The sequence below is a fragment of the Lasiosphaeria miniovina genome (genome assembly GCF_030549165.1).
Source record: "Lasiosphaeria miniovina strain SMH2392-1A chromosome Unknown B0T26scaffold_2, whole genome shotgun sequence".
Classification (NCBI taxonomy): Eukaryota; Fungi; Ascomycota; class Sordariomycetes; order Sordariales; family Lasiosphaeriaceae; genus Lasiosphaeria; species Lasiosphaeria miniovina.
The window spans coordinates 1,792,024-1,809,042 of record NW_026848221.1 but is presented as its reverse complement, the minus strand read 5'-3'; the positions used below and the strand labels follow the sequence as shown (position 1 = coordinate 1,809,042).

Below are 17,019 nucleotides of genomic sequence, written 5' to 3'. Positions count from 1 at the left end.
TTGCATATTTGGGGCAGGCTCATGCGCAATTGCTTTCGCGCTAGCTCAGTTTCAGTAAAGCGGGACAGCTCCTTGGCGCTAGTGGGAAGCGAAGACAAAGTGGATCCGATGTGGAGTCGAGCATCGAAACGAAACGAAACGAAGCATCGGGAGCCTCCAAAAGTGAACCACTTCAATATGCACGGGAAGTGACCAAGTTAAGGTGAGGCTGCATTGACATAGCGCAAATGATTCATGATCCGCTGTCTGAGGGCTCCTTCCTGTCAGACCAACAAGTGAAGCTCAAGCTTGCATGCGGCGTCATTTCTCTCCTCTCCAGTCTCAACCCTAACCCTCTTGGGTGCGCCCGTTTGTTTTCCGATTTAGACTCTTTGGTAGATGGCATTCGCTGCCTATCTTTTCTCGGTCAAGGTCATCTACCCATTCACGTCTTGCCAACACAGCATCAACCGGCGAAAATCAACTTCAAAAACATATGCTATGGTGCACATCAATAAAACGACTAGTGACTAAGATTCATCTTCTCAGTGACACAACGACCGTTCCTCTGTTCGATCGGCGATTTTTTCTCCGACGTGCACAGTGTCTTGCATAGATGGATTAGACCTTCATACTCAGAGATCATCATCCCACCCGTCCGAGACTGCCTGTGTAAGCAAGCCTTCGGCCATATCTGCGAGCAGCACCTGTCCAACATTAATCATTGCTGGCGCCTTGTTATCCAAGAATCGGAGGGCTTCTACCGCCTTCCCACCGCATGCCCGCTCGAGCGCCAAGAAGGCGAAGTGGCCGCCAACTACAGGCCTTGCCATGAAATAGATGCCGGGAAACCCTCCGTCGCCCTCCGTCTCGTAGAGATCCGACAGGGGGCGATCTATGTTCAGGCTTGATTAGCAATTCATTCTGTCCTCGGTTCGGTTCACCGCCTGTGCTTCGGAGTCTTACCAGTTGCTGTCTCGTTCACCCACTTGGCAATGGTACCGAGTATCTCCGTCCTCGTCTTCTTGCTTGTCACAGCAGCGGCGAAGAACTCCCAATCGCTCTTGGTATACAAGTGCCTGGAATCGAGAGGTAGTCCGTAGTTTTGAAGAACGGCGTGGTACCAGTCGCTCTGCATCTGGTACACCTTGTCTGGTATAAATGTTCCGCTTGCCACTTCTGCAATTGGCTTCTGCCCAAACCAGCCAGCGCCCTTTTGGCGTGCTTGGGTAGTAGCCTGGTTGTCTAGGATGTGGAAACAGAGGAGAGAATCCGCATAGAGGTTGTATATGGTCGTCCAGGAGCCATACCAAGTATACGCCAGCTTTGCGTGGGTTTGGTCCCTCGATATGCCATACTCCTGCCACTTCTCGATATAAGTGTCTGAGATGTTTCGGTACCGCTTTGCATCCTCGTCTTTGCCCGCAATGTCGGCGATTTCTGCCATGGCCTTGATACCAATGATGCCTTTCAGCGCGAGGTTTGTCTGGTTAGCCAGCCAACCAGCAAAGTCATCAGTACACAACTGGTTGTGCGGGATAAGCGACTCCCGGACGAGATAGCCTGTCCACTTCTCCCAGAGGTCGTAGGAATGCTCAAGCCATTTTTCTGCTTCTTTCGGCCCAGTTGCCACTCTTACGCCCCGCGGTAAGTCGATTCCATACTTGTCGACCGTCTGCGGCCAGTCCGTCGCACCGGCGATGGGCTTCGCATGGTAGCCCGAGGCAGCTGACACAAAAGCTGGTTCAGTATTGTACCTCAGGGCATTAGCTAGAGCAAGACCCATGATGAGCATGTTTCCACACTCCTCAACCGGCATGTACTCGTCATTGCCATCACCGTGCCCAGTGGCGTTGGGGAAATGAGCTCCGAGGTCGTGCATGCTGTAATTGTTCGGGTACTGGCCGCTCAACTGGTGTTCCAGCAGCGGCTCGAGTAGGTACGCCAGCCACCTTGGGTTGGTGTACAGGAAGAAAGGAAAGGCGGGGAAGATTACGTCCACTGTCTGGAAGTTGCCATTTGAAGATATCTCTTTGAGGAAAAGTATAGGGTCCTCCGGGGTCCCAGAAAACTGTGTAGCACCGAGGACCTGGCGAGCAGACAGGGCGGCGATGTCTCGATAATCCGAAGAGCCAGACTCGAAAGCGTCCAGGGCAAGAGTATCGGAGTAGTTTCTAGCTAGAAAGGATGCCGTCTTGAAGTCGTCATAGTGGTAGCTGATCAGGTCGTCGGCCGAGTCAAAGTATGACAGCCACAAAGGCCGCATAAGAGTCAGCCCCCTTGCTGCGGCGAACTGGACAACAGGGTCTTGGACGAGAGCAAACGTGAGCCCGAGGCTATCTTCTTTCTTGGGCGATCCGCCCTTGACCTTTCCGCCCAGTTGAAACGACTTCGAAAAGGCAAAGACGGGCTCCTCCTCCATGATACGGCGGAAGCCGTTATCGATCTCGTTCTTCAAGTATCCCTTCTGGGCAAACTGCTGGCGAAGGACGGCAGACGATCCGCTCTGGTGACCCGCGTCATCTGGGGCTGAGAAATGAAGGGTTCCCCATTCGGCACGATCGGAAAACTCGGTCAAGATTTGCTCGATGCTGCGCGACACCTTCCACGTCTTGATGGCCGTGGTCGACTTGGTGGCTGCTTGAGACAGCTCCCACTCGATCACATTCCCCCTATCTCCGCTAACCCACTCCCCATTAACATCGGTATAGACATCGACATCGAAGCCGCCCTCAGCAAAGACGGTGAGATATGCAGCAGGAATCGACTGTCTCAAGGTCGAAGACGGCGTGATGGGCGACAGGAACGAAAGCGTCAGGCGGACAGACTCGTCGGCCGAGGAGCCGGGGATCACGTATGTAAGGTTTGTCGTCGAAGCGTCGAAGGTCGCGCCAAGGTACTCTGGGTACGAGATGTTGTAAAGCGGGCTGCTCTTGTCCAGCGAGTCCTGGGGCCGTCCGAGGAGGGGATAGACGACCTTGGTAGTGCCGGACACAGACGCCATAACCGAGAAGCCGACCTGTCAACCACAGCAGCGAGATTAGTCAAGTATGTACCGCCCGCATGCATGTGAGCACTGGCTGTCCCATGCCGCCAGAACCTCCCAGGAGAATGAGCAAAAAAGGTGCCTACATGGGCTCCCGTCCAGAACATGGGCCAATCTTCCCAGGGCGCATTGCGGGCATTCCCTAGCCAGGTGCTTAGGTACGGATTTCGAACAATCAGAGGGAGAACAGGAGGAGTAAGGGTCGAGGCGCTTGCTAGGGCGGCCAGCGCTAGGAAGTAAGATCGCATCTTGGAGCGGGCGACGGCGTCGGCGTTCAGTAGGTAGGTCGTTAGGTAGGTAGCGTTGGAGAACAAAACACGACAAGGGCTAGAATTGGGAGACCGGATTCCAACGGGTGAAAGCTGCTAGTATCCAAGGCCAGCAAAGAGCAGGTAAAGTAGTGCCGCAGAATCAAACGATCCAGTCGGCTACCTAGCTCATCATAGCACGGCGTCTCGCACAACCACCAAGCACGCACAGCAACAGCTGACGTTGGGTCCCGAATAAGCGCAAGTTCCAAGGGACTATGGAGGTTATCGTAAATGTCCGTCTAGACCACCAGTGGTAAAAGTAATTAAGACAATTGAGTACAGTACAACTGCGGACAACCGCGGCGAAAGCGGAGGGGCAGGCTGGCTAGTGCAGAAGAGAGGAAAGACGTTAGCAGGAGTCAACAATCCGCCGAGAGGTGCGCCCTGTTGTTCCTGTCCCACTACCTGAAGTTGGCAGCTTGACGTTTGTAACTGACATCCCCTTACTCCTGCCAGACAGGGATTCTCCACGATCTTCCAAGCTGTCCAATGGATTTTGATCACGCGCCCAGCTGCGGGAACCCCGCATACGCATGTTGACTGCCCGCAGGATGGGGTCAATTAGCAGCAGCCCAGAAGCTGCGGGCCCATCATCGACGACCTCGAATGCGCAGAAGTGGACCAGTCGAACAGTAGTAAACGACCAAACAGGGACAGAATATACAATACACTAGCCGAAGCAGGTCTAAAATAATATATTCATCAATTCGTTCTCAAAGCAGCAAGAACTTCTAGAGGAGCCTTAGCAACGAAACCACGGATCTTTTGCATCTCCACTGTCTTTCTTCAATGTTACAAAGAGTCATTGTCATTATTGGCTCGAAAAAAACTAGTCCAGTCCAAGCAAAAAGCAACCCACGTATACACGCTCGTTACAGTATCGGATCCCATCGACGCTCAACTACAACCTATTGATGTGCACTCATTCGTACCCCTGTTCCAGACTTGACATGTACCGTACCAGGCAGCTAGAAAATACATAAGTCGTAATGCTCGATTGGAAAGTTTTCACTTCGAATTCGAGAAACAAAGGAAAACAACATAGCAGCTCTATATTCCCCTTGAATAGGTCTACCTAGACACCATTAAGTGCCTCGGAACAGGAACTGCAGATCTTCGGGGCTCAAAGAGTCCATCGCTGCATCGTCGGAATTGATGGTCGAGTTGATCATGTTCGTCTTCTTCTCTTGAAGAAGAACCATCCGGCTCTCGACCGAATCCTCGATACACAGCCGAGTAATGGAGCAGGGACGGGTTTGGCCAATGCGATGACAACGGTCCGCAGACTGCCACTCACTGTTCGACAACAACAGTTAGCATGTTCTGAATACAGAAAGGAAAGGGGGAGAGCGTGGAGAACAAGCCCCAAGCGCCCAAAACATACGCTGCAGGATTCCACCACCTGTAAGGAACACGTTAGCACGAGGCCCACGACTTGATAGCTAGATGACAGATAGACTTACGGATCAACAATGAACACACGAGAAGCCTCGGTAAGATTGAGGGCGACACCCCCTGCCTTGAGAGAAACCAAAAAGCACTCAACATCCACATTCCTCATGAAATGCTCGATTGAAGCTTGCCGCTGAGCCGGGGTCATGCTTCCATCAAGCATCACCGTCGTAATACCGGCACGGCGGAGCCGCCACTCAATAAGCTGCAGCATCGTTGTGAACTGGGAAAAGATGATCGACTTGTGGGATGTGTTATCCGAGCGGAGCCGGTGGAGCTCATGGACTAACAACTCAATCTTGGAAGAGGAAGTCCAGTTCTCCATCTTGATTCGGTTGATGATGGACGACTTCTTTACCAGAGCCTCGTCCTGTTCAATCTCGGGTTGCTCGAGATCCATTGACAAGGGAATGTGGCACTGGGGACAGTTGGGATTCGGCGACGAGTTCAGGTAACTCTTTGCACAGGCGCGGCAGAAGTCATGCTTGCACCTAGATCGAATGGCATCTTCCGCGGGCTCGTCGCAGATATTGCAGACGAGCACATTCTGGCCGCCCTCGCTATTCTTCTTCAAGATCAGATCTGGATGGTCGGCTACTTGACGCATTTGCATGATGAGGCCAAAAATGTTGGCGTAGTTGTTGAGTAGAACTCCGCTCGCAACATACGTATCAAACTTCCGCTGGCCGCTGGTCATGATACTGTTTGCAAAATCGTTTTCAACCTCGCCGAAAAATTGCCGCTCGACGTTAATCTCCTTGACGGGGAGCTCCATGGAGTCCATGTGATCTTTCTTCAGTCTCCGCAGCATGATGCGGTCCGTCATGATACGAAGGTTCTGGAATGCAATCCTGCCCTTGCCCGTATTTCCATACTTCTGGATGGGATTGAGAAGTTCTTGGTTGAAGACCGAAACGTGCTGCATTCCGCTATGGTGACAACCTTTGCACTTGTTATCCTCATCCATTGTCCACTCGAGCATAGAGCAGGAGCACTGTTTGCAGAGATAGCACGAAAATGGGCGGATGTTCAAAAACCGAATCAACGAAAAGAACTCGCCAATGCGGTTCTGCAGCGGCGTCCCAGTGAGGCACCAACGGTACTCAACCTGGAGAGCGAAGCATGCCTTGGCCGTCATTGTTGATCGAGTCTTTATGCTGTGTGCCTCATCTAGGATGACGCGGTGAAATACTGTCTGGTGGATAACAGATTTCTCCTTGAAGAGGCCGTCCTTGCGCTTGAAGCCTTTCTCCTGCTTACGGTACATCGACTCGAGGCTGTTGTACGACATGATAATGACGTCGTATTTTTTGACGTCTTTCATGGTGAGGTTCTTTGATTTCGCATTCGTCCCGTGGCAGACAAGTGTTTTGAGGGTCCCATCAGTGTAGGAGTCGATCTCAGTCTGCCATTGCATCAAAGCAACAGGGGGGACGAGCACCAGAGAAGGCTTCTTCGCAGGCCAATCGGACATGATGAGGGACACCGCTTGGATCGTCTTTCCAAGGCCCATCTCATCACCCAGCAAGCCGCCTTTCCACTCGATTTTCTCCATCTCCTTCATCCATGCGAGCCCCTCAAGTTGGAAGGGCTTGAGCTGACGCGAGATGGATTTCGGCTGCTCTGCTTTGCCGGCTTTGAGAACGGGCATGTCTTGAAGGTCCTTCCACATCGTCTTAAGCTCTGGATGGAATCCCTCAAGACGGTCGCGATCCTTTTGAACGCGTTTCTTGCTGCGGTAGCCTCTAAACGCCCGCCTGTTTGACGTGGCCGTACGAAGAGCTTCAGCATGAGCGTCGAGCTCGCTTCCGGCATCGACATCAGATCCACTGCCGCCCGAGCCATCCTCGGCGACAGATGGTGCATCAGAATCATCAGAATCAGAGAAAGCGAGATCAACATCACTATCGTCTTCCGAGAGGGTCTCGGCGCCTTGTGCTTTTGTACTTTTTTCGTTGTTGGCGAGTAAAGGTCTTGCTTTGACAGCAGACTGCCGGAGTGGACGCTTGCGCCGTCTGCTCAGTGGCTGGAGAGAATCGTCGCTATCAGACTCTTCGAGTGACTCAGAGAGAGCTACATCGCCATCCTCATCGGAATCCGCAATGATTGTCCGCTTTTTTCCCGGAGTTGTGATCGGTAAAGCCTTAGTTTTTAAAGATTTCGACAAGCCAACCCGGGACCGAGTAGCTGGCTGCACCGCAAGAGATACTTCTCCTTTTTTTTCCTCGTCGACTGTAAATGGGGTCACAGCGGGTGACGAAGCAAGGCCTCGCAAGCTACGACGAAGTCCTGATCCAGTCTGACGGGAGCTGATGGTTTCCTTGGCTTGCATCTCTTTATCTTCTTCGTCTTGAAGTTTCCGCGCGAGCTTCGCATCAGGCGAACAATCCGAATCGTCATCCTCGCTGTCATCAATTTCCACCCTCTTACGCTTAGAGCTCATAGAGTAGATACTCTGGCGAAGCGCTCCATGGCTCCTAGCGGACGCCTTAACGATAGGCAACCGTACCTCAATCCTATTGAGTCGTCCCGTCGAGGGAGGCTGCTGTAGGGCGTCTATCGGAGCAGGAGTAGCCACATTGCTAGTGAGGGGCGTCGTATATTCACTCCCCGATAGGTCCGTTGTGGGCGTTGGCGTAGAAGACGACCCGGGGCTGTCAATCGGCGCCTTGCTGGGCCGACCGTGTGGTCGCTTCACAGCCTCCGTCGGCGGAGCCGCTTTATCTTTGACATCTGAATTGTCAGAAGCGCCTACAAGACGATGACGTAGAATACTAACCAATATTTTCACCGACGGACACACCCGAACTTCTGGTCCGAGCCATTTTTTCGCCTCGAGAATTGTTGCAAAGCTAAAGGGAAATTGGATGAGGAAGGTTGTGGGAGAAATTGGGCATGGGGAAAATGATAAATGCTGCCGAGTGACAAAGACTAAGAAAGAAGCATCCCTGACAAGGCCTGGCTTAGGTAGGTGCTTGCGACTGTCCCACGATTGGGCAATAACTACCAGAATCTCCAGTTGTTTGGGCTTGTTTTAAGATAATTCGGAACACTCCGCAGGGGGGGTGAAAGACGAAGCACGACGAGACGAAGCTGAGAGAAAGAGCCAGTAGGCCTAAATGACAAGTCGCCACCTTCCTAAGAAACTTATCCCTGGACGGGAGGGGAGGAAGGCGCGTTCAGCTAAACGCGAGGGCACATGACTTTGAGTGGGTAACTTTTTTCGCTGATTAATTGCCTAGCACCCCCTGGTCAGGCAGAAATTGGGACAATGGGGCGCAGTGCGCAGGTCCTTTGGCTTGGCACAAGTCAGGTGCTTTGGCGTCAAAGACTTACCAGGTTCTAAAGTGAATTTGCCCCTCCTCGCGTTTATCAACCGTGTCTAGTTCGCAACACCTCAACTTTCATAATTTCTCACTCTGTCGTTAAGCTTGATTGCTGTTCCCTCAAACCAAGCATTCGAGTGTCTGTACGACTTGTGTTTCCTTAAACGCAGCCAAGATGTATGATCTCTGGAAATCTCGAGAATGCCTACAGCTCGGGAAGACAAATGCTAATCAATATTTTTCGCAGGTCTCGACGGCCTAATCGTCGCATTATGGGGCCGTTAGTTATCCTTCCCAAGCCACTCATGCTATCTATTTCTCTACGGCCTCGCATTTTGTTGCTGATAGAATCATCATCAAGGCAATCAGCCCTTACAGATTTCCTGGCTGTATGTTATATTTCACAAACCTGCTCAGAGTTCGCTACTCTGTTGTAAATCGTACGGCTGCTAAACATTGGCCAATCCTTAGACGCACCATATATCCGCCGCCCAGATACGTGCAGATGCTGATGCACGGCGAAGAGCGGCGCAAAGAAACCAGGATGAACCCGGTGAAGAGCAGAGCGACCAGGTTTCGGCGCCCCCACTGGCCCCGGAAGTTACTGTTGCCCCAAGCCCGGCACTCCCGACTAGGACTAGGGGACGGGCGGCGACCGAAGTGACGTCCCGGGAGGAGAAGCGCAAGAAGGAACAGAAGGTCATTGAAAAGATCAAGGCCAGCAAAAAGTTCCAGAAGCGGAAGCGTGATCTTGACGACTCGGACGATGAAGACGATCTCGCCCTGGCTATCTTCCAGGAACGGTCGGCTCCTCTCCCCGGTCAGATGGAGAACTGTGCCGTCTGTGGGAAGCGGTTCACCATTACCCCTTATTCCCGTGGTGCACCTGACGGTGGGTTGCTTTGCACCCCTTGTGGCAAAGAACTCGACCAGAAGGGCGGCGCTCCAAAAAAGAAAGCCAAGCGTGCGAGCGGTGGTCCAGTGGGCAAGCGCCGGCAGATGCAGAGCACCATCTTGGACGGCACCTATCGGCCGGGTGCGAAAAGCCTGATGACCCTGTGCATCGAGACTCTGGCCAAAAATATTGATCTCGCCGAAGACTTGGGAGACTTGCCGCCCTTGGTAATCGACAAGATTGCTCGCAAACTCTCCAAGCACCGCCTCCTCAATCCTACAACCCTTCATCTGTTTCTACAGCCATCGGCCGAGGAGGTGTACATCTATGACGGGGCGAAGCTCGGTGCCACGGATTATATCAAAATCTTCCAAACGGTACCGTCGCTGAAAAGACTCAAAATTCGGAACGGCATTCACTTCAAGGATGAGGTCATGGAGTATCTCGCCTCCCGCAATATTGACCTCGAGCAGCTCTATCTGCACGGATCGAATCTCTTGTCACAGGACAGGTGGAAGCTGTACCTAGAAGAGAAGGGCAAATCCCTCTACTCTCTTCGGGTTTATTGGACGGACAAGCACTTTGGTGACGAAGTCCTGTCAGTGCTCGAGGCATCTTGCCCCTCTCTGGAGAGGCTCAAGGTATCGCACAATCAGCAAGTTACTGGCAATGGCATCAAGGAAATCGCCAAGTTGAAATCTCTTCGACATCTAAGCCTCGACCTGCGCAATCAGGTCCGTTCGGACGTCTATGTCAGTCTTTTGAGCGAGATTGGAGCCGGACTCGAGACATTCTCGCTGTCCCGAGTGCTAGATGCCGACAACACCGTTCTTGACGCTATCCACAACAACTGCCGGTCTCTCCGGAAGCTCCGCATCACCGAAAGCGATGTTATGACCGACGAGGGATTTGTGCGGCTCTTCAAAAACTGGGCCAACAGGAGCCTGCTATTCGTGGACCTGGAAAAGTGCCGCCAGCTCGAAGCCTCGCACCCACGCGAAAACCCAGACAATGTCGGCTTTTGCTCCAACGCGTTCCGCGCTTTGATGGCACACTCGGGTAGGGCCATCCGGCACCTCAACGTGCACGGCTGCCGCCATATTTCGGAGTCGGCCTTCGAGGACGTTTTCGCCCCCGGCAAGACCTACCCGGAGCTCTTCAAGCTGGAGATCAGCTTCTGCGAGGAAGTCACCGACTTTATTGTCGGCAGCATCTTCCGCAGCTGCCCTAACCTGCGCGAGCTGAATGTGTTTGGCTGCATGAAAGTCAGGGACGTGCGAGTGCCGAGGGGCAAGATTCTTGTCGGCGTGCCCACTGCGGTTGGCATGGTGATTGAGGGTGACGACGATTAATTGAGGTTGACTGTGGGCTTTTTCTTGCTGTGGTTCTATTTTGCGGTTATCGATTTATGATCAAGCACCTGGTGGCTTAATTTTTTTTTTCTTTTTTCTTTTCTCTCATTTTCTATTAGTATGCACATTTGCATTCTGGCTGGCTGGCTTCCGAATGTTCAGCTCTACCTCATTTCATCATGATGGCATGTCTGATGTTAGGAAAGATTGGGGCGGGTTATGGCTTTCGTTCCCCATTGTATGGCTGGTGTATAGTCATCATGTACGGAGTATTCTATGTCTTTGACAGAGACAGTCTTGGTATTTTGCTTCCTTAGCTAGCTAGACACTTCTAGACGAGTGATGTCCATGGGTAAATATGGCGCCCACACTAATCCTTCTTTGTAAGAGATGAAATGGTTTTCCTTTTTCTATCAAAAGATGAAGAGATGAAAAGAGCCAGCGTTGGTTGTTAACATTGGGAATTTATGGCTTGTACAATGCTTGACACCAGATGGTCTCTTGTCAGGCAGGTAACACAAATGCGCCGCTACCTACCTAAGGTATCCTGTCCAGCCACTACTTCAGGTACGTATCACGGGACGGGAAGCGTGAATTAGATAGCGGTTGTCAGGATGAAAAGACGATACGCCTTACAGCGCGAGTGTTATTTTGAACAGAGCTCATGGTCTACCCAGCAATATATATCGCCAAACCCGTTATTTTCCTCGCAGCCAGCTAGCCAGCCAGCTACATCTTTATATATGAATCCCTTCTTTCTACCTCTTAAATTTGGAACGGTATATAATGATGTGGGGGCGTTTGTCTGTGTATCCAAACGCTATGCAAAAGCATGTACCTATCAACAGGAATGACAACGACAGCGAAAGACAATCAAGAACCTCCGATACAAGAGTAAAGGGTTGATCAAGTCTTTGGGGGAATCATTAGAATAGGAAAGGATGAAAAGGAAACATGGAAGGGGGTGCTTTGTATCCTGAAGACAGTCAAGAATTGGAAATGCACCGGATTCGCAGGGAAAGAAAGGTGAGTAAGAAACGTACAACATGCAAGAAGCACGTGTTATAGTGCTTTCTGCCCCAATGTCTCCATCCTCGTCTCAACCAAGGGGGCATCATTCGACTCTATCGTTTAAAAGATGGGATCGTAGACGCGCTCCTTAATGAACTTGGTCAGAGCCGGGTCACCCCACTCTTCCCACTCGACCCACTGCGCCTCGGGCAGGGTGCTGACGCCGTCGCGGCGGGCGGCCTTCATGACCTCGCGAGCCACAATGATATTCGCCTCGCGCACGCGCTCAATCCGAGGGTAGATGAGACCCTTGTGGATTTCCTCGGCGTTGAGAGAACCAGCCAGCGCGGCGGCAGAGGTGTAGATCATGTTGTCTGTGACACGGCTGGCCTTGGCCAGGATAGCTCCGAGGCCAATACCGGGGAACACATAGACATTATTACCCTGGTTGGGATAGTATGTGATACCGGTGTCGCCGGTCTTGATGGTAAAGTTTGAGAAGGGAGAACCAGAGGCGAAGATGACAGTTCCATCTGTCCAGGTGACGGCCTGCTCAAAGGTGCATTCCGCCTTGGTGAGCGGGTTACTTAGGGGGAAGAGGATGGGCCTCCGGCCAAGACCACCGGCGTCGACCGAGGCCTTGAGGGCGCGGACAACAGACTCGGTAAAGACACCAAAGGTAGCCGTCAAGCCAACCAGTGCAGACGGCTTAACATATTCGATGACCTCCTCCAGCGTGCGGAACTGGTGGCCATTATTGTCAACACGGGCAAAGTACTTCTTGTGTTCTGCGAGCTTGTCGCCGCGGTCCTTGGTCACGAGGCCCTTGGTATCCACCAGCCAGAACTTCTCCTTGGCGGCCTGCTCTGAGAGCCCGCGCTTGGTGTAGTACTCGACCAACTGCTTGGCAACACCGACACCAGCGGAGCCAGCACCCATAAACACGAGGCGCTGCTCCTCAATGGGAACACCCGACAGGTTGACGGCGCCAATATACCTAGTTCACATCGAGTCAGTCGGAGGGTCACGTGAAGCGGGGCTGATAACAGTGGGCTTTCTGGGGCCTTCTGGACTTACCCTCCCAGAACCACGGCACCAGTTCCCTGGATGTCGTCGTTGAAGCACTTGTAGCTATTCCGATAGCGATCGAGATAGTTGAAGGCCTTTTCACTCTCGAAATCCTCGAACTGCACCACCATGTTGGGGTAGACATCGGCAGCAGCCTGCATGAACTCGTCCATGAAGTCCTGCTGCTCCGAGACGGGAATGCGCTTGGAGCGCAGGCCAAGGTACAGCGGGTCCTTGAGGTTTGTCTCGTTGGCCGTGCCGCAGTCGAGCACGATGGGCAGCGTCTTCTCAGGGTGGATACCGGCGGCGGCCGTGTAGAGGGCTAGCTTGCCGATCTAACGCACGTCAATTAGCCGGCTGTCTGCTGCGATGCAATGCGCTCCGCTGCATGGAGCCCACGAAGCGGGGGCGGGCCCGCATCCCAATACCGGCACTGGCACTGCCGAGTGCCGAACTGAGGAGCAGGAGGTCCGCAAACAGGTGTAAACAAAACTCACCGGAATACCGACGCCGTTGACGCCGAGGTCACCCAAGCCGAGGATACGGGAGCCGTCCGTCACGACACAGATTTCCGGGTTAGGATGGGGCCAGTTCCTGAGGATGGTGCGAATCGACTTCCGTTGCTTAATGGAGATGTACAGCGCCTCAGGGCGTGTGTAGATAGTCGAATACTGCAAGCACACATCGCCGATGGTCGGTGTGTAGACCAACGGCATCATCTCCTTGGCGTTGTCGATGAGCAGGCGATAGAAGAGGTCGACATTCTGGCCCTTGATGGTCGACAGGTACAGATACTTGTCAATGCTGGTCTGGCGCGACCGGATCATCTTGAGCGCGCGCTCGCACTGCTTGTCGGCGCCTTCCATGACATGCGGCAGGAGCCCCGTGAGGTTCTTGGACACACGCTGTTCAGGGCTGAAGGATAAGCCTACATGGATCTTGTTAGTGGAGGCCATGGCAGCAAGCAGAACGGTGGGCAGAGCGTCGAAAGGTTGGTTGAGGCGAGGCAAAGCTGACGATGTGTTGGAGGGGGGGCTCTTAGGGGGAGGGAGGGGAGGAGCGAGGGTGAAGTATCCGGGGTCCACGGAATATCCCAAGTGAGAGACCATGGGCTGATGACGCAGATCAAGCTTCACGCTGGCGACAACGTGTGGGGGCACCTGCAGAGGCTAGACGCGCGAGTGCACGACGGACGACAGCCATGGGAGACAGCGGGAGACAAGTTGAGAGACTATTTACCCTTATTCCAGAGCGGCTCGTTGAGGACTTGGTAGCCCAGGGCCTGGTTCTGCTTGACGTACTCGGTGGTGGCATACTGTTGGACCTCGCCGTAGTGGTTTTGGGCATAGCCCCGCAGAACATCAAGGTTTGCCATTCTCATGGCCTCCTCGATAGTGGCAATGTCGACCGAAGACATAGGGTTTGAGCTAGAGATGCGCCGCGACGACGATATGGACATGCGCTTGCTGCTAGATATAGACGACTGCGATGAGCGAGCTGAGCCGATTACAGACGAGGGAGAGGTCGACCGAGGAGTGGAAAAGTCTGAGCCGGAAGATGATATGCTGTAGGGATACGACGCCATGGCATGTGTGAATGGCGAGAGGGAGAAGAGGGAAAAGAGAGAGAGGGAGGAGACGAGGAGGTTGTCAATCCACGGGACGAGGTGGTCGTGCCACTGTTGGACCAGGTACTGGATGCCCGCCGCCGGCTTAGTGGCAGTATGATTAGGATTACGACCAAGGCCAAAATGAGCAGTATGTCCAGCTGCTGCGGCGTCTGCGGCAGTAGACCTAGCAGTATTCCGAGCAGTAGTGGTCGCGGGGATATAATTGGGATTGGAACAAGTCGCACGTTGGGCCACCAGAGCTTTCGTCAAGAGCAACGACAAGTGGATCGTTCGGCCAACATGTCTGTTAGCGAGGGCCACCCGACTTAATAACCCTCTCTGGTTCTGAGAGCTGGATGCTCCTGCTCTTGCTGCTGCTCTGCGAGAGGCGAGAGCCGCCCAAGCTGCCAGACTTTTACCCATGCGACGCGAGATTACAAGACGCCGCTGGAAAACTGTGACAAAGGCCTGTCGCGCGGTTTCGGTGCGCGTTTCAAGGGCCGCCGCCGCCGCCGTAGCCCTCGAACTGGGCTGGGGACGGCGATTGGGGGGGAGGGGTTAAAGAAAAGACTCTGGGTCCAATATCTCTCGGTGCGGGTATGTACAGTACGCAAGTACCGGTACGAAACCAACAACCAAGCTTTAGGCGCAGGCTGATGGTAAACGAGCCAACAAGGAAGGGCGGGAAGGAAGTGGAATAAGTCGGGGCGAGCGTTTTCAGACACACAAACACGCACACACACTCGTTAACTTAATAAAGAGAGCGAGAGATAAACTTGGAAGGAGTTGTTGAGCAATTGCCATTCTGAGTGACTCAATTCCGCGAGCGGGAAGGCGCACTCTGGGTAAGACCGACCTGGAAGAAAGTGGACTTGTAGCTGGACATTCTGGTTGTCTGGCCGTTTGTCCCTTCCGTTCTCGCTGATGATCCCCCCGAGTGCCGATTCCCGATGAAGCCCCCTGCTCTAGTGTTCTTCTTGCGTTCTTCTGGTCTTCCTTTTTTTGTTGGGCGGTCTGCCTGTTGGCCTGTGCCGTTCGGGAAACGTCACACTCCAGTGAGTGAGCTTGTGCGGCGTCGGGGCCGTGTGTCAGATCCCCATGTACGGAGGTACTGCTGCACCGTGTGAAGGCAGCCAAGTTACCTGCTAAACTATATTTACTGACGTGCAGCAAGAAGTAATGAAAATCCCGGAAGGCCCAGTCTCATTCCTCGCCGAGACCTGCACGCGCGCGCAGCAAGCACAGCGAGAGCGGAGGTCCACGGACCAGTCACCAACGAGGCGACCGAGCAATTCGCTTCTTGCCGTCTTGTCTGGTTATTGCTCTGGCGACTGCAATATTTTTCCGTGATTCAATGACTCGTCGACCACTATCCAAGAGTGGCAGGGTCGCAGTCTGCAGAGCAGCGAACACATGGGAGTGGGACCCGAACGAACGCCATCGAATTGAGACATGGGACGCCTTGGCAGGGCCTTCCAATGAGAGGCCCAGCTGCCCGCCTCAAATTCCCTCTTTGGGCTAGGAGGCTCGTCCCGATCCGACGGATGGGGGACAGTTGGGGGTCGGTCGGTCGCCCGCAGGCCGGCTCCGTCTTGCAACAAGCAATCATGAAAGGGCCAAAGCAAAGCAAGGACACAACACCCACCAGCGGCCGACTACGTGTACGTGTCAGGCATCTGAGAGCCGCTGTGACAATGAAACTACGGATACAGCTCCCTTCATTGCGGAGCAAATCTGACTGTGGAGCGGACGGCAACAAGCCACGGAAAAGACACGACAGTCGGCGTGATATCCAATGCCCTGCCCAGTGCCGCCCGTCCCGCCCAAGGGATGATGTGTGCCCTTTTCGTCTCAGACCAGCGCTGGCATTGGATGCGCGCTCATTCTCAGCCTCAGGAGCAGCCACACACCCACAAACGCCGCGCTTTCGCCACCCATTCCTTTAAATCACTATCTCAAGGAGCGTGTGCATACTACTAGCAGTATCTCGTTTCGATTTGTCTCGTCTCTACCCCCCAATTCGTAAAGGACAAGCACGTAAGAGGACGACAAAGATAAGGCCGCATCCATCTCTGGCCTCTCCCGGGTCTCGACGCTCGTTCAATGTACTGGTACTTGCAACTTCGTACATTGCGTATGGAAGCAACCAAGGACCAAGAGGAAGCCAAAGCTTGAGTTCTAAATCCGGTAAGAGGGGCGAGCTGCGTCCCCTTAGCGGAGCGGTCTTGCACCACGGACGAGCACCTAGCCATGCGCTCGCTAAAATGGCGGGACTTCAGGGGAAGTGGGCCCGGGGAAAGCTAACGGCAGGTGCATGGATTTCAGAAAATCTCTTCCCCGACTTCACCCGAGATATGACATGGATGCGACGCCTTCTGCAAGACCACAACGACAAACGTCGAGGTGTCTTGATTTGGATCGGAGTACGTACTGTGTACTCAGTAGAGTCTCATCAGTCGATGCTGGCAAACACGGGGGCTTGCCGCTTCTGGTGAATTCCGACACAATTTAGGGAAATTGGGACTTGATTGAAAAGAAGCCGACTTTCCACGGGATCGTTGATGAGTGACGACTCCCGAGTCCCGAGTCCCGGTAAACGCAGTCAGAGTGGCAGTGGCGCTGAGTGTGGCACTGTGGCAGCGCGTAATGTGCTGGCCGTATGTACAATACGGAGAACGCATACGTATTTGGACTGTTCCTTCGTACCCAAGGCAGCTTGAAGTCCGTTGAAACGGGGGACTTCCGCGTCTGATGTGCCGCTGCCACCAGCAGCTGCCTCCACCATCCTCAAACATACGAAACTTTCCAGACCCAAGGTTATCCTGCAGACGGAGACGATGCTTGCTGCTCGCCCGCCATTAGACAAGCTGGACGGACGAGAGAGCAAGCTAACATCTCGGAATAACCTACGCTCTAGTATGCGCGCAGCAAAAAGATGGGACGAGATACCTAGTAAGCCATATGTTATCG

At 53.5% G+C, this 17,019-nt stretch overlaps 4 protein-coding genes across 4 annotated transcripts; 1 reads left to right on the top strand and 3 right to left on the bottom strand.

The window, feature by feature from the left end:
- Window positions 1–614: 614 nt before the first annotated feature.
- On the bottom strand, window positions 615–3,273 carry B0T26DRAFT_671930 (uncharacterized protein; the record flags this gene model as incomplete). Its single annotated transcript, XM_060439395.1, has 3 exons — window positions 615–874; window positions 946–2,998; window positions 3,112–3,273. 3 exons carry the CDS (start codon window positions 3,271–3,273, stop codon window positions 615–617), a joined length of 2,475 nt encoding a protein of 824 aa, XP_060300092.1.
- Window positions 3,274–4,017: 744 nt separating this feature from the next.
- B0T26DRAFT_693636 (SNF2 family N-terminal domain-containing protein) lies at window positions 4,018–7,987 on the bottom strand. The gene is made up of 4 exons (XM_060441207.1): window positions 7,568–7,987; window positions 4,800–7,521; window positions 4,721–4,738; window positions 4,018–4,632 (listed from the first exon to the last, which is right to left on the bottom strand). The coding sequence occupies exons 1-4, from the start codon at window positions 7,611–7,613 to the stop codon at window positions 4,422–4,424; spliced, it is 2,997 nt and encodes a 998-aa protein (XP_060300091.1). The 5' UTR covers window positions 7,614–7,987; the 3' UTR covers window positions 4,018–4,421.
- Window positions 7,988–8,080: 93 nt separating this feature from the next.
- On the top strand, window positions 8,081–10,668 carry B0T26DRAFT_124342 (RNI-like protein). The gene is made up of 4 exons (XM_060433339.1): window positions 8,081–8,291; window positions 8,362–8,394; window positions 8,476–8,503; window positions 8,586–10,668. Coding segments are annotated over exons 1-4 (1,839 nt in total). The 5' UTR covers window positions 8,081–8,289; the 3' UTR covers window positions 10,362–10,668.
- Window positions 10,669–11,492: 824 nt separating this feature from the next.
- On the bottom strand, window positions 11,493–14,025 carry B0T26DRAFT_671927 (uncharacterized protein; the record flags this gene model as incomplete). The annotated part of the gene is made up of 4 exons (XM_060439394.1): window positions 11,493–12,369; window positions 12,450–12,775; window positions 12,938–13,368; window positions 13,680–14,025. 4 exons carry the CDS (start codon window positions 14,023–14,025, stop codon window positions 11,493–11,495), a joined length of 1,980 nt encoding a protein of 659 aa, XP_060300089.1.
- Between the last annotated feature and the right edge of the window lie 2,994 nt (window positions 14,026–17,019).